The sequence below is a fragment of the Haematobia irritans genome, chromosome 2 (assembly GCF_050003625.1).
Source record: "Haematobia irritans isolate KBUSLIRL chromosome 2, ASM5000362v1, whole genome shotgun sequence".
In the NCBI taxonomy this organism is placed as follows: Eukaryota; Metazoa; Arthropoda; class Insecta; order Diptera; family Muscidae; genus Haematobia; species Haematobia irritans.
Window position 1 is genome coordinate 14,847,234 of NC_134398.1, and position 16,730 is coordinate 14,863,963.

Below are 16,730 nucleotides of genomic sequence, written 5' to 3' on the forward strand. Positions count from 1 at the left end.
GTAGAAATAATATTTTGATAAAATTTTCTATAGAAATAAAATAAAAAATCTACAGAAATAAAGTTTTCGCAAAATTTTCTATAGAAATAAAACTTTGTCAAAATTTTCTATAGAAATGAAAAATGTTATTTTCTATAGTAATAAAATTTTGTCAAAATTTTCTATAGAAATATACTTTTGTCAAAATTTTCTATAGAGAAAAAAATTTAACAAAATTGTATATAGATATAAAATTTTGTCTAAATTTTCTATAGAAATAAAATTTGGACAAAATTTTCTATAGAAATAAAATTTGGACAAAATTTTCTATAGAAATAAAATTTGGACAAAATTTTCTACACAAATAAAATTTTGACAAAGTTTTTTATAGAAGTTACATTTTTCTCTGTTGGTTAAGCTACACTTGTAGTTTAGTCAATGCATGGTTTTAAGCTGAAATAAAAAAAAAACAGCAATGCTTAAAGAACAAAACCAACAATAACAAAACAAAACGAATTAAATTTTTTATATAAATCGATGATTTGTAATTGACAAAGGAAAAGAGAAATGTTTGTACAAAGATTTATTTTGGCAAAAGCCGACTATCATAAACCTCTTTTTTCGGAAGGTTTAAGTGTGGTTCACTTAGGGTTTGGTGAACTACCAGAATTTGTTCTGATAAATGGTTGATAGTTTTGCCGCAAGTAGAGGATGCTGATGAGGAATGTGGTAATTCCGAAACGTGCGTCCATCCAACCATCTTGTCGCCTATAGGGCTTTGCCCAAATAAATTTGACAAACATTCTTTTCCTCTGTTGGTTAAGCTACACTTGTAGTTTAGTCAATGTATGGTTTTAAGCTCAAATAAAAAAAAAAACAACAACAATGATTAAATAACAAAAACCAACAATAACAAAACAAAACGAATGAAAGAAAGAAGAGAAAGCACGATCAAAATAAAACCCAGCCAACTTCATTCAAATCGATGATTTGACGGTGGCAAAGGAAAAGCGAAATGTTTGTACAAAGATTTATTTCGGCAAAAGTCGACTATCATAAACCTTTTTTTTTGGGAAGGTTCAAGTGTGGCTCACTTAGGGTTTGATGAACTACCAGAATTTGTTCTGATAATTGGTTGATAGTTTTGCTGCAAGTAGAGGATACTGATGAGGAATGTGGTAATTCCAAAACGTGCGTCCATCCTACCATCTATAGGGCTTTGCCCAAATAAATTTGACAAACATTATTTTCCTCTGTTGGTTAAGCTACTGTTGTAGTTTAGTCAACACAATGGTTTTTAAGCTGAAATCAAAACAACAAACATGATTGAAGTACAAACCAACAATAACAAAACAAAACGAATGAAATTAAATTTTGACAAAATTTTCCTAGAAATAAAATGTTGGCAAAGTTTTCTATACAAATAAAATTTCGACAAAATTTTCTATAGAAATAAAATTTTTTCAAAATTTTCTATAGAAATACAGTTTTTACAAAATTTTCGACAAAATTATTTATAAAGGGTGGTTAAATTGTAAGGGCCGATGTTGAATGTGAACCACACCTAAACGCCAAGTTTTTTACGAATTTTATTAGACATGTCTCTATTTCAGACTTACTCAATTTGAACCATGGACGTCGTGAATGGACAGAATGGTTCCAAGGAATGGCAACAGTGGATGATCAATTTTCGAAGAAAATCATCTTCAGTGATGAGGCACATCTTGGATTCCCGCATTTGGGCGAATGAGAATCCAAGAGTAATTGTCGAAAAACCAATGCACCCACAAAGATGACTGTTTAGTGCGGTTTATGGGCTGGCGGCATCATCGGGCCGTATTTTTCCAAACTGAGGCCGGTCAGGCAGTTACTGTGAATGGTGTTCGCTATCGCGAGATGATAACGAACTTTTTATGGCCCGAATTGGAAGATATTGATGTGGACGATATGTGGTTTCAGCAGGACGGTGCCATTTGCCACACAGCTAACGAAACAATGGCTCTTTTGCGCAACAAATTCAATGGCCGAGTTATCTCACGTAATGGCGATGTCAATTGGCCGCCAAGATCATGTGATTTGACACCGTTGGCCTTTTTTCTTTGGGGTTATTTGAAAGAAAAGGTGTACGTCGATAAACCAGCAACAATTCAAAAGGATGAGATAATTCGGCACATTAACGGCATAGAACATCCATTATGCCTCAGCGTCATCGAAAATTTGGACCATCGGATGAAGGTGTGCCACCGAGGTCGCGGCGCCCATTTGGCCGATATTTTGTTCCATACATAATTGAGTAATACCAATATATCATAATAAAATAAAATTACAATAATTTCTTAAATAGTTTGTGTTTTATTCAAAATCAACATCTGCCCTTGAAATTTTAACCACCCTTTAGAAAAAGATTTCGACAATATTTTCTATAGAAATAAAAATTTTACAAAATTTTCTATAGAAATACAATTTTGAGAAAATGTTCTATGGAAATAAAATTTTAACAAAATTTTCTATAGAAATAAAATTTTGACAAAGTTTTTATAGAAGTTAAATTTTTGTAGAAATTAAAGTTTGACAAAATTTTCTATGCAAATAAAATTTTGACAAAATTTTCTATAGAAATAAAATCTTAGCAGAATTTTCTATACAGATAAAATTTCGCCAAAAGTGTCTTAGAAATACAGTTTTTACAAAATTTTCGACAAATTTTTTTATAGAAAAAGATTTCGACAATATTTTCTATAGAAATAAATATTTTACAAAATTTTCTATAGAAATAAAATTTTGACAAATTTTTTATAGAAATTAAATTTTTTATTGAAATTAAATTTGGCAAAATTTTCTATGCAAATAAAATTTTGACAAAATTTTTTATAGAAATAAAATTTTGGCAAAATTTTCTATACAGATAAAATTTCGACCAAATTGTCTATGGAAATAAAATTTTAGCAAAATCTCCTATAGAAATAAAATTTTGCCAAAGTTGTTAAGAAGTTAAATTTATTATAGAAATTAAATTTTGACAAAATTTTCTATAGAAATAAAATGTTGGCAGAATTTTCTAAACAGATAAAATTTCGACAAAAGTGTCTATAGAAATAAAATTTTAACAAAATTTTCTATAGAAATCAAATATTGACAAAATTTTCTATAGAAATCAATTTTGACAAAATTTTCTATAGAAATAAAATTTTGAGAAATTTTTCTATGGAAAGAAAATTTTAACAAAATTTTCTATAGAAATTTTGACAAAGTTTGTAGAAGTTAAATTAAATTTCGACAAAATTTTCTATGCAAATAAAATGTTGGCAAAATTTTCTATAGAAATAAAAATTTGGCAGAATTTTAATACAGATAAAATTTCAACAAAATTGTCTATAGAAATAAAATTTTAACAAAATGTCTATAGAAATAAAAGCTTGCGAAAATTTTCTATAGAAATACAGCTGTTACAAAATTTTCGACAACATTTTCTATAGAAAAAGATTTCGACAATATTTTCTATAGAAAAAAAATTTTACAAAATTTGACAAAATTTGCTATAGAAATAAAATTTTGACAAAATTTTCTATATAAATAAGATTTTGGCAAAAAATCGACTAAATTTTCTATATGAATAAAATTTTGACAACGGATGGTAATATTTACTTAAAAAACTGCAATTTCTCCATAAATACTCGTACTGGCAGCCCAAACTATTAAACAGTTTTAAACAAATTTTCTTTGAAATGTTTCCTAGATGAAAGTAAATTTAATCAATTATATATAAAAATTGCGGATTTCATTGGAAATAGAGACTTCAAAGCAAAAGACCTTCATATGGACATGCAATCAGACGCGAACAAATTAACTTCCAAATTGACAGGTTTACAACGGATCAAATAAAGATGCTTTTTGTTTATAAAATCAATCATTAGCATAATTTGGTATATTAGCATATACCATATTCAAAATTGTGAACATAAAAATTATCTTATTTATTTTTTTTTTTTTTTGAAGATTTATTATTAAGACCGATACATGAAGACAAAACTAAAATACCAACCAAACTAGATCCACAAAGGTGTGACATTATGGTTGTTTCAATTTCAGTTCTTCCTTCAGTATATTTTGTGCGAAAAATATATACAGATCTCATAAAATCATAAAAACCCACTTGGAGAGGTAAAACACGTTTTTGTTTCTTACGCATTTTCTACTGAAATCTTCTTTACTTAAAGGTTGACTAATTTGTTTTCAAAAACGTCATCGCCATCAGAGCATCTCATTGCTTTGGATTATTGTTGTTTTTCGATATTTTTTTAAATTGTGTTTGCATGAGCTTTTTTCTCACATATCTTCTAGTAAATACTACAGATTCCCTCCTATAGCGGGAGTTGATTTTTTAAAAATCAGTCTTTAGCAGAAGCTCGTGCCATCCACTACGTTTATAGTTAAGTAAACGCTTGAAACGACCAAAGGATTTGTGTAAAGGATCAAAGAGAATAAATTAAAAAATATGGCCAAAATTATTTTAAGTGCCGTAGTGTGTTTAGTCATGTTTGGCTCTATGGGTTAGTATTTGTTTTTTTGTTTTTGTTTGTTTTTAATTTAAAAATAACATATATTTTCAATTATTCAAATGTCAATTGAGTTTTCTTTCACAAAACGAAAGACTTAAGAAACAAACTGGTTATAATTATTTGTGATAATCTGCAATACAAGTTAGGTTTGTAATAGTATTTTTTTACGAAATGAAAAGTTGTGAAATATACAATTTTACTTACATTTGTGTTAAAAATCAAATATGATCGTTTGTCAATGTGAAATATGGTGTTAAAAATAATTTAAATAATAATATATAATTGTATATTCTAAAAATTCGAAAATGAACTGCTGATTTTATTGCCAAAATAAGTATGAGTACACCACTGTGTTTGTGGTCTTTTTCCGACCCTAAGAATAGTTAATTTATTATTATTGGCTTTTTGTTTGATTGATTATTGACCACAATGTTTTAACGGAATATGACTTTAAGGACATTATGGGCCCAACATTTGAAAGGTCGCATTGTAGTGTGGACCATCAGAGTGCAACAACGTATGGCATTGTAGAATTTAGGACAGCTGTAGTCATTATATCAATTTTGCACAAGTACAAGGGTACTATGGCTTTCCTACGTTTTTTTTAATATCACGTCAATCAACCTTACTCTTCAAAATGCCAAGTGCGTCCAAGAGAGTCCCACTCATTGAGAACCGGAGATTTTGGTGACCATTTTGCGGAAACCTTCTGATTGACACGTTCTGAATCCTGTTGAAATGTCCGAAATGTTTGTCTATCCAGGTCTTCGATAATATCATTTATATTGACCCAACGGTCGATGAATACAAGCGGGATGCGACCATCGGCGACGCTTGTGTTCTGGTGGACAATCGAAGGTGTAAATTTTCAGCTGACCTCTATGGCTAGTAAACACGATCAGTTTGTTTGTTCATACAGAGTTCAATTTGAAATGGCTTCACATCCATGGTTGCCATTCGAGCCAAAAATATTCTACCAAAATTTGAAGAAAATTTTGCCAAAGAACTAAAAAATGTTGTTTTAATTTTTTTATAAAATGTTTGTGGTAATTATGAAAAAAATGTTTCTTCCAAAGAAGTGATGAAATGATTTTATATAAAATATAGTCAAAATTTTATTTTTATAGAAAATTTTGTAAAACTTTCTCTTCCATAGATTTCTTTTTCATAGGAAATTTCATTAAAATTTTGTCAAAATTTTATTCCTAGAGAAAATTTTGTCAAAATTTTATTTCAATAGAAATTTTTTTCAAAACTTTATTTCTATAGAAAATTCTGCAAAAAAAATAGATATACTATCGAAAATTTGGTCAAAATTGTATTTCTATAGAAAATTTAGTCAAAATTTTATTTCTATAGACATTTTTGTCAAAATATTATTTCTATAGACATTTCTGTTAACATTTTATTTCTATAGACATTTTTTTCAAAATTTTATTTCTATAGAAAATTTTGAAAAATTTTATTTCTATAGAAAATTTTGAAAAATTTTATTTCTGTGGAAAAATTTTATGAAAATTTTATTTCTATTGAAAAATTTTATGAAAGTTTTATTTCTATGGAAAATTTTGTCAAAATTTAATTTCTATAGAAACATTTTAAGAAAAAGTTTATTTCTATGGAAAATTTTGTCAAAAATTTATTTCTATAGAAAATTGTGTAAAAATTTTATTTTATGGATTTTTTTTCTATAGATTTCTTTTTTATGAGAAATTTCATTAAAATTTTGTCAAAATTTTATTTCTACAGAAAATTTTGTCAAATTTTTTTATATAGAAAATTTTGTTAAAATTTTATTTATATTGAAAATTTTGTCAACATTTTATTTCGATAGAAAATTTTCTCAAAATTTTATTTCTATAGAAAATTTTGTCAATATTTTATTTCTATAGAAGAATTTCTCAATATTTTATTTCTATAGAGAATTTTGTCAAAATTTAATTTTTATAGAAAATTTTGTCAATTTTATTTCTATAGAAAATTTTGTCAAAATTTAGTTTTATAGAAAATTTTGTCAAAATTTAGTTTTATAGAAAATTTTGTAAAACTTTCTTTTCCATAGATTTCTTTTTTATAAGAAATTTCATAAAAATTTTGCCAAAATGTTATTTCTATGGAAATTTTTTTTCAAAATTTTATTTCTATAGAAAATTTTGTCAAATTTTTATTTCTATAGAAAATTTTGTCAACATTTTTTTTCTATAGAAAATTTTTTCAATATTTTCTTTCTATAGAAAATTTTGTCAAAATTTTATTTCTATAGAGAATTTTGTCAAAATTGTATTTCTATAGAGAATTTTGTCAGTATTTTATTTCTATCAAAAATGTTGTCAAAATTTTATTTCTATAGAAAATTTTGTCAAAATTTAAGTTCTATAGAAAGTTTTGTAAAAATTTTATTTCTATAGAAAATTTTTGCAAAATTTTATTTCTATAGAAAATTTTGTCAAAATTTTATTTCTATAGGAAATTTTGTCAAAATTTTATTTATATAGAAAATTTTTGCAAAATTTTATTTCTATAGAAAATTTTGTCAAAATTTTATTTCTATAGAAAATTTCTGTAAAATTTTATTTCTATAGAAAATTTCTGCAAAATTTTATTTCTATACAAAATTTTGTCAAAATTTAATTTCTATAGAAAAATTTTAAGAAATTTTTATTTCTATAGAAAATTTCTGCAAAATTTTATTTCTATAGAAAATTTCTGCAAAACTTTATTTCTATAGTAAATTTTGTCAAAATTTTATTTCTACAGATAATTTTGTCAAAATTTTATTTCTATAGAAAATTTTGTCAAAATTTTATTTCTATTGAAAAAATTTATGAAAGTTTTATTTCTATGGATAATTTTGTCAAAATTTAATTTCTATAGAAACATTTTAAGAAAAATTTTATTTCTATAGAAAATCTTGTCAAAAATTTATTTCTATGGATAACTTTGTCAAAATTTAATTTTATAGAAAATTTTGTAAAACTTTCTTTTCTATAGAAAATTTTGTCAAAATTTAATTTTATAGAAAATTTTGTAAAACTTTCTTTGCTATAGATTTCTTTTTTATAGGAAATTTCATTAAATTTTTTTCAAAATTTTATTTCTATAGAAATTTTTTTCAAAATTTTATTTCTATAGAAAATTTTGTCAAAATTTCTATAGAAATAAAGATCTACCAAAACATCAAGAATTCTACCAATCTAGCAACTCCTTGGCTAGTTCCAATCGAACTTTTTTTGTACATCCGTGAGCTTTTACACATTTTGGACCTTTAATGAGGTTAGTTCTAGCTCATTTTATATGTGTTGCATCCGTTCTCGCGTTATGTTCATCTCACGATCAAGTTTCTACAAATGTGGCGTCGATTTCGATCAAATCTGGTCTTTTTTGGTGTTGTTATCATTTTTTTTGATGCGATGCAATACTGCCAGTTTAATGGTAACGAGTAATGGTAGGAGAAACAAAAGATTTATTCACATTTAAATGTTAGAGGGCTCTAAGTCTTCAGTTTCCTCGTAGTACGTACTGTATATGGCGAACGTCTTTCGGTTACGCTTGTTGTCGAGAGTTAGCAAATGTCGGTTTTCCACGTTTCCACCACTACCATTTTCGCTTGTCATTGCCGTAAGTGGTTCTCTTTTCAACCGCTTCAGAAATGGAACAATTCCTTTGTCATGGAACAATTCATTTGTCATGTATTAGAAAAAAACTGTATACAGCTAATATACATGACATTTTCATAAATATTCGCACCGATCTGGTCCTGTGCAGCTCATTTGTGATCTTGACTTAATGTTATGCAATATACGAACCTGTGGTAATTTTAAGTTTTTTCTTATTAACGTTTTTACATGATCACATCAATGTAAGTATTCTTTTATATCACACAGGCAGGAATAAATCGTGATATGATAATGACAATTTAGAAGCATTACGTATTTGAAGTGGATTTCTATATTGATAAATAAATTTATTAAAGATCAATGAGATAATTTTTAGGTCGTTGACTTTTAATATAAGTTAGATTTTATGGACATCGGATGTCATTAATTTTGTATATAGCATTGCTCATGGTGTAAAAAGTTTTCAAATTTCATCATTAAACCGGTGTTATTGCAATTACAAATTGTTATGTCAAAATTAAATTTGAAATTGTATTGTCGAACTCAGTGAGAACAAGATTTGCCAAAACAATAGATTAAAAATTAACGGATATCAGTCAATTATACACCTAAACTAATTTCTACTAATGATGCATATTTATAAACATTTGTGCTATTTCTATGTGAATGTAAGTTTTTTTTTTTAATAAAAATGATTTACAACCTAAAACCGGACAGTTTAGCAAACGATATGTTCTAATATACAACTTCTATTAAACACCTATATGAATGAATTACTACGAGTGAGAGGAAGGGAAACATTTCTAATAGCATCATTGTAAATTTGGAATGAATTTTAATAGAGGCCTGGGGGTTGTTTTAAAACAACCAACAACCAGAAAAACGAGTACTAATTGATGACAACAATAATTAACCATAGATTGATTCACTGGGTGTCAATTACAGTAAACAAAAAAAATACACCAACCATCACAAATAACCTTAGATTGAATATTCATTCACATTTGTGTGACAAAAATTCCACACCTACTCACAAACAAACCGGCGATTATTATAAACTCATTGGAAAAAAATTAGACCTTTAAATTAAATAAACCACAAACAGGATGCCGCCAGTTTTAATGTAAAATGTCTGCATTTTAAATATCTGATTTGGGTTTTTGTCAATATTTGTCATGAGCATTCTATTTTCAAAACGAAAGACTTAAGCAACAAACTAGTTTTTCACTCTCACAGCATTTGCAGTTTATTGATCATGCCTCTGCGTATAAAAACAAATTGACATTAAATTTAATGTTATTCTTATTGTTATTATTGTTTTTGTTTTTATCATCTTCATTGATTCTCGTTTTTTGTGATTCAAGGTCATTTGTCTGTCCGCGGTGTGTGTGTGTTTTTTTTATTTAGTTGGTGCCTGGCTCCTTAGCCGGCTTTAAGATTTCATTGCTATTGGCCAACATACAACCAGAAATCGTAGTATTTATTCTTTTTAAATGTTAACTAAACCTTTTGTTATTGTTGTTCGGTATTTATTGCATAATTTATAAACACGTTGCCGCCTAACTGGTTTTTTCTTTTGGGGCGAATTCTTTTTCTTTTTTTTAAGTTTTTGTGGAATATTTTGTGGGTTAAAGAAGAAATCTACCGCTTGTTAAATAAAATTATAAAGTTATACAGATTAAAACAAATTAAAAGAATTTAGGCTGATTTTATCAAAAGCAAAAGAGTTTAGAAAATTTCCTAAATAAGTAATGATTCCATAAATTTTCCAAAAAAAAAAAAATATTTTGTTATTAAAAGTTTAGAAATTTTTTAAAATAACGAAAAGCCCATTAGTTATAGAAGATTTTACGTTGGAATCTATAAATTTCGTGTCATCTGTAAAGAAAATTATTTATGATTTTTATACACAGAAAAAAAGTAAACTATATTATGGGTAAAATGAACTATGTCGTGCGAAAATTAAACTAAATTTTATTTCAAATTTTGAGATTCATTAAATTAACGAAAATTTTCCTAAATTTTTGGATTTTTAGCTGCCATTTACGAAATACAAAAATGAACTATACATACATCAGTTTTACAACAGAATTGTTTTTTTTTTGTGTAGATACAACTTCGTTTAAGAGCAAAGTATATATTTTTTGGAATGTATATCTTAGTAAACTTTATATACACACACAAACATTTATCTGATTTAATCACGAAATTAATTGATCTAATTAATGTTTTAAATGAAAAAGTTTCGATTCCAAAAATTAATAGTCAATACCAAAATTAATTAAAAAACAGTCAATTGGATTACAAAAATTGATTGATTGATATAAACAACTTTTTAATTGATTCAATTAAGAATTTAATTGATTTTGATCGCAAGACTCAATTAATTTTTCAATTTTTGGCAATCTATTATTTATGGAACTTCACATTTTTTCAATTATTTTTTGATTGCGTTTGATTAAAAAAAAAGAAAATAATTCATTCGCCTTTATTTTCGCGATTACTTTTCCTGAAATAATCAAAATTATAAATGAAAACAAACATATTCCTGTAAAGTCTTGCAAAAATCTAGAGAAACAAGAAACTGCGCATCCATTGAATTTATTGAACTGTTTTACTAAAGTAACCACGAAAATTTCAATGCGAAAAGCGAACATAGCAAACATACTGACCTTTAGATGAAATAATTTACCTGATATTTTATAAAAGTTTAGATGACTTAGTATTTTCTTATGTGAAATTCGACTATATTTTAGTTGGAATTTTCTTTTTTTTATACCCTCCACCATAGGATATTAACTTTGTCATTCCGTTTGTAACACATCGAAATATTGCTTTAAGACCCCATAAAGTATATATATTCTGGGTCGTGGTGAAATTCTGAGTAGATCTGAGCATGTCCGTCTGTCCGTCTGTTGAAAGCACGCTATGTTAACTTCCGAACGAAACAAGCTATCGACTTGAAACTTGGCACAAGTAGTTGTTATTGATGTAGGTCGGATGGTATTGGAAATGGGCCATATCAGATCACTTTTACGTATAAATGAAATTTGGTACATGGTTTCAGTATATGGTCTCTAATAACCATGCAAAACTTGGTCAACATCGGTCCATAATTATATATAGGCTCCATATAAACCGATCTCCAGATTTGGCTTGCGGAGCCTCTAAGAGAAGCAAATTTCATCCGATCCGGCTAAAATTTTTTACATGGTGTAAGTATATTGGGAGCCACCGTTGTGTAATGGTTAGCATGCCCGCCTTGCATATACAAGGTCGTGGGTTCGATTCCTGCTTCGATCGAACACCAAAAGTTTTTCAGCGGTGGATTATACCACCTCAGCAATGCTGGTGACATTTCTGAGGGAAAGCTTCTCTAAGTGGTTTCACTGCAAAGTGGAACGCCGTTCGGTCTCGGCTATAAAAGGAGGTCCCTTGTCATTGAGCTTAACATGGAATCGAGCAGAACTCAGTGATAAGAGAGAAGTTCACAATGACTGAATAGTCTATGTGAGCCTGATACATCGGACTGCCACCTAACCTAACCTAAGTATATGGTCTCTAACAACTATGCAAAAATTGGTCCATACCGGTCTTAATTATATGTAACCCCCATTTAAACCGATCCCCTCATTAGACCTCCGGAGCTCTTGGAGGAGCAAAATTCATCCGATCCGGTTGAAATTTGATACGTAGTAAAATTTGGTACATTGCGCTAGTATATGGCCGCTAACAACCATGCCAAAATTGGTCCATATCGGTCCATATAGTTATATATAGCCGATCCCCAAAAATAATCTACCAAAATTTTATTTCTATAGAAAATTTTGTCAAAATTGTATTACTATAGAACATTTTTTCAAAATTTTATTTCTATACAAAATTTTGTCAAGATTTTATTTCTATAGAAAATTTTGTCAAAATTTTATTTCTATAGGAAATTTTGTCAAAATTTTATTACTATACCGATTTTGTCAAATTTTTATTTCTATAGAAAATTTTGTCAAAATTTTATTTCTATGGAAAATTTTGTCAAAATTTTATTTCTATGGAAAATTATATACGTATTTAATCGGCCTTTGTTTGTTTAATATATACCCCGTATGGACTAACATGCAATTGAGAAGACGGTGTTAAGAAGTTTTAAGATACCTTGCTATCGGCAAGTGTTACCACAATCCAAGTAATTCGATTGTGGATAACAGTCTTTAGTTCAAGTTTCTATGCAATCCATGGTGGAGGGTACAAAAGATTCGGCTTGGCCGAACTTACGGCCGTATATACTTGTTTCTTTTTTTAATTGTAAATATTTTTTTAAATAAAATTAATAATTGGGATAATTGAACTTGAAAATTAACAGAAAAAAAATTGTCACATTTATTCCATAAATTTTCTATTGAATTTAAAAAAAAATATTCCATTAAAAATTTAATCAAGCTAATTAAAACAAAAATCAACCTCAAAAATAATTAAATTAATTTTTTTGGACAAATTAATTTTTTAATTGACAATAGCGATTGATACTTGGATTTCTGTGATGTTTTTTTTTAATTTTCCCTGCACACAATATTTTTTTCTGATTCACTCACGAAATGATCTAGTTAATTGTTTTAATTGAAATGTCTTCAATCACAGAAATGATAGTATCAATTAAAAAATTAATTGAAAGTCAATTAAAGAATTATTTGATCCATTTGTAATTGCATTTTGTTTCAATTAAAAAAAAATTGTTGAATCAATTAAATTTTTAATTGAATATTTTTTAAAACACAATTGAGATTTTAATTGGAAACATTTTGTTGATGTTTTTTGTGTGTGTTTTCAATCATTTTCTTTATTGAATTTATGTTTTAATATGATTAAAAAAATTAAAATTAATTGAATTAATTTTTTAATTGATTACATTTTTAACTTCCATTAGAATTTTAATTTGAAATATTTTGGTAATATTTATATGTGTGTAACTTTTAATGGATTTATATAAAAGTATTAGACACAAAACAATTTTTTTTGATTCAATCACGAAATTAATTGATCCAATTAATTTTTTAATTGAAATGTCTTCAATCACAGAAATGATTGAAAAATTAAAAAAATTAAATAAAATAAAAAATTAATTTATACTATTAATTTGTGCGATTGATTTTTATTTCAATTCAAAAAAAATGTTGAATCAATTAAATTTTTGATTTAATATTTTTTAAAACTCAATTAAGATTTTAATTGGAAAAATTTTCATGAATTTTTTTCTGTGTAAAAATTAAAAAAAAATGGAAAATGAAAATTCTTGTTTTTTTTTTGCTTTTTAAAATTGTGGAAGATGTAATTTTTTAAAATTTCGATTCCTACAAATTTTTAACTTTCTCTGTAAGTTTCTGATGATATAGATGTAAGCCTAATAGGAGAATATTTAAATTCTTTTTAAAATTCTCTTGCCATAAAATATTTCCCAAACACAGAAACAAATATCTTTTGGCTTCAATCACGAAATTAGTTGATACAATTAATATTTAACTGAAATGTCTTCAATTACAGAAGTGTTGAATCACCAAAAATTAAAAATATTAATTGTTACAATTCAAAAATTTGTTGAACCAATTAAATTTTTAATTGAATATATTTTAAAATTCAATTAAAATTTTAATTGGAAAAATTTTGGTAATAAATTTTTTCTTTGTGTGTAACATCTTGCGAGTTAATCCATTTTTATTTCGGCTATCAATCAAGTGAAATTCAAAATTGTAGAATGAATGACTAAAGTTGTTTTTTGTTTACAAATTCTAGTAGGTAAGCTTTCCTAAAATGATTTTTATTAATGTGGCCGTTTTATTCTCTCGTTTTTTGGTTTTTCTTACAGCATTCGCTGCTGGATCATGTCCTCAGGCTAATGGTACCTATCCTGTATCGGGTTCATGTGATGCTTATATTGAATGCAAAAATGGCGTAGCTGAAGAAAAATTATGTCCCGATGGTTTGTTGTACAATGAGAAATCCTCTGGTTATCCTTGTGGTTATCCCATTGAGGTGGAGTGTTCTCAGCCACAGGCTCGTCTGCAAGCTGCTCAATCTACCGAAGAGTGTCCCCATCAATTTGGATATTATCTAATGGGCGATGCTAAGAATTGTGGTCAATTTAAAAATTGTGCTTCAGGACGTGGTTACATATTCGATTGTCCCGATGGTTTGGCCTGGAATCCAGAAACCTACAAATGTGATTGGCCCGATCTAGTTGAGGCTTGTGATGCTGAAGCTTTCTTGGGTTTCAAATGTCCTCCACTCCCAGCCAGATCAGAATTGTTGGGTGAACCAGAAGAAGAGTACTACTTCTATCCATCTCCACAAAATTGCCAACAATATTTCCTATGTGTTGAAGGTCGTCCCAGACGTATATCCTGCGGTGAAGATATGGCTTTCAATGAAGAATTGAAACAGTGTGATGATATTGAAAATGTACCCAATTGTAGTCCAGAAATTAAACAGCGTGGAGTGGAAATTAAGAATGCTCGTTTGGCTGCTGCCAAAGCAAAGTCTCGCTCTTAAGTGAAGAGGCAGCATATTTTGTTAATTTTTATAAATTTTTCTAGTCCATAGTGAAAATTGTAATGATATTAAAGAATCCTTTTATTTGAAAAATAGACAAAAAATTGGCATTTAGTATTATACGCAAATGCATATAAATAAATGATGACAGTTTGTTTCTTAAGTCGTTCGTTTTTTTTTCTATAGTCAAAGCTAATCAAGTTTGTTTCTTAAGTCTTTTGTTGTGGTTTTTTAGAGAATCAATCGAATTTAATTATTTTTTGTGTATAGTTTTAGCTGCTTCCTCCTGCCCTGAACCCAAAGGCCGTTTTGCCGATCCAGAACAATGTGATGCCTATATCGAATGCACCGATGGTGTGGCCGAGGAAAAACTTTGCCCTGATGGCTTACTATTCAATCAACGCACAAAATCTACAGGGGAATGTACCTATTCGCCATTCACAGTTTGTAAAGAACGCACACGTCTTCAACCTGCCAATGGTACTGCAGATTGTCCCCGTCAATTTGGTTTCTATTCCTATGGTGACTCAACCAAATGTGGTGTCTACAAAAATTGTGCCCACGGCGAAGCTACTCTTACAAAATGCCCTGATGGTTTGGCCTTCAATATCGATTCTTATCAATGCGATTGGCCCGATCTAGCCAAAGATTGTAATGCTGAAGCCTTTTTGGGTTTCGTTTGTCCACCATCTGAAGAAGATGAGGGTAAAACAAATGTTGATGTAACCCCTGAGGGAGAATTGCGTTATTTCCCCCATCCGAACAGCTGTAAGAAATATTTCGTTTGCGTCAATGGTCATCCTCGTTTGTATACATGTGGTCGTTATTTGGCTTTCAATCCTGATACTAAACTTTGTGATTTCTATCGTAATATTCCTGAATGTTATGCTCGTCTTAAGGATAGGAGAGAAAAGCAATAAGAACTATAACTTTTTTATGGAAATGAATATTCATAGAATAAAATATTCAAAGCTTTAATTTAACAAAAAATTTTTGGAATTATTATAAATTGACCAAGGATTCATCTTTACAAAAATACTCGAATCTTTTCGTAATTTATACTATATTTTAAAGGTTTTCTGATTGAAGTTTTACATTTTCGAATTAATTCGGAAGTTATCAGCATGGTCCAATATAAAAAAGTATTTCATTTGTATATATTTGTTAGTTAATTTTATACAATAAAACAATAAAATAAACTTAAACATGATGTTTTGTATTCACTTATCTTATCATTGAAGAGCTTAATGTAAGTACATATAAAGATAAGATAAATATTACGTAGAATAATATTTTTCTGATTTAATTACGAAATTAATGTTTGATCATTCACAGAATTAATAAGAAATAAAAAAAAATTAAGCAATTAATTGAGTTTTTCGATCAATTATTGATGTATTTATAATTACCCAGCAACAAGAGAGCTTCCAAAAAATTAGTTTGGATCCCCAATTTGTGATCCGGAAGTAGTGCAAACTTGGATCATCTCCAATGCATTTGCATTTAGAAGTTGTGCCTTGGAAGTTCATTTGGATGAAGAAATTTAAAAAACTAAAAACCAATTTTTTTCCAATTTCACTCTTATTTTTATACCCTCCACCATAGGATGGGGGGTATATTAACTCTCTAAGAGAAGCAAATTTGATCCGATCCGACTGAAATTTGGTTCATGGTGTTAGTATATGGTCTCTAACAACCATGCAAAAATTGGTCCATATCGGTCCTTAATTATATATAGCCCCCATATAAACCGGTCCCCTGATTTGACTTCCGGAGCCTCTAAGAGAGGCAAATTTCATCCGATCCGGCTGAAATTTGGTACATGGTGTTAGTATATGGTCCCTAACAACCATGCAAAAATTGGTCCACATCGGTCCATAATTATATATAGCCCCATATAAACCGATCCCCAGATTTGACCTCCGGAGCCCCTTGGAAGAGCAAAATTCATCCGAATCGGTTGAAATTTGGAACGTGATGTAAGTATATGGTATCCAACAACCATGCAGGAATTGGTTCATATCAGTCCATAATT

General features: G+C 28.2%; 1 protein-coding gene across 2 annotated transcripts; it reads left to right on the plus strand.

The window, feature by feature from the left end:
• Window positions 1-4,348: 4,348 nt before the first annotated feature.
• Window positions 4,349-15,900, plus strand: obst-E (obstructor-E). 2 transcript variants are annotated; one of them, XM_075293441.1, is made up of 2 exons: window positions 4,349-4,529; window positions 14,966-15,900. In XM_075293441.1, the coding sequence occupies exons 1-2, from the start codon at window positions 4,475-4,477 to the stop codon at window positions 15,613-15,615; spliced, it is 705 nt and encodes a 234-aa protein (XP_075149556.1). In that variant the 5' UTR covers window positions 4,349-4,474; the 3' UTR covers window positions 15,616-15,900. The 2 variants fall into 2 exon arrangements, with proteins under 2 accessions (XP_075149556.1, XP_075149555.1); XM_075293440.1 differs by lacking the exon at window positions 14,966-15,900 and adding an exon at window positions 14,013-14,858 and having other exon boundaries at window positions 4,351-4,529.
• Window positions 15,901-16,730: the final 830 nt, after the last annotated feature.

Coding starts and splice junctions, on each gene's coding strand:
- obst-E (XM_075293440.1), top strand. CDS start 4,475: ATGGCCAAAATTATTTTAAGTGCCGTAGTGTGTTTAGTCATGTTTGGC. Junction 4,530..14,012: donor AGTCATGTTTGGCTCTATGG/GTTAGTATTTGT, acceptor TTTTTCTTACAG/CATTCGCTGCTGGATCATGT.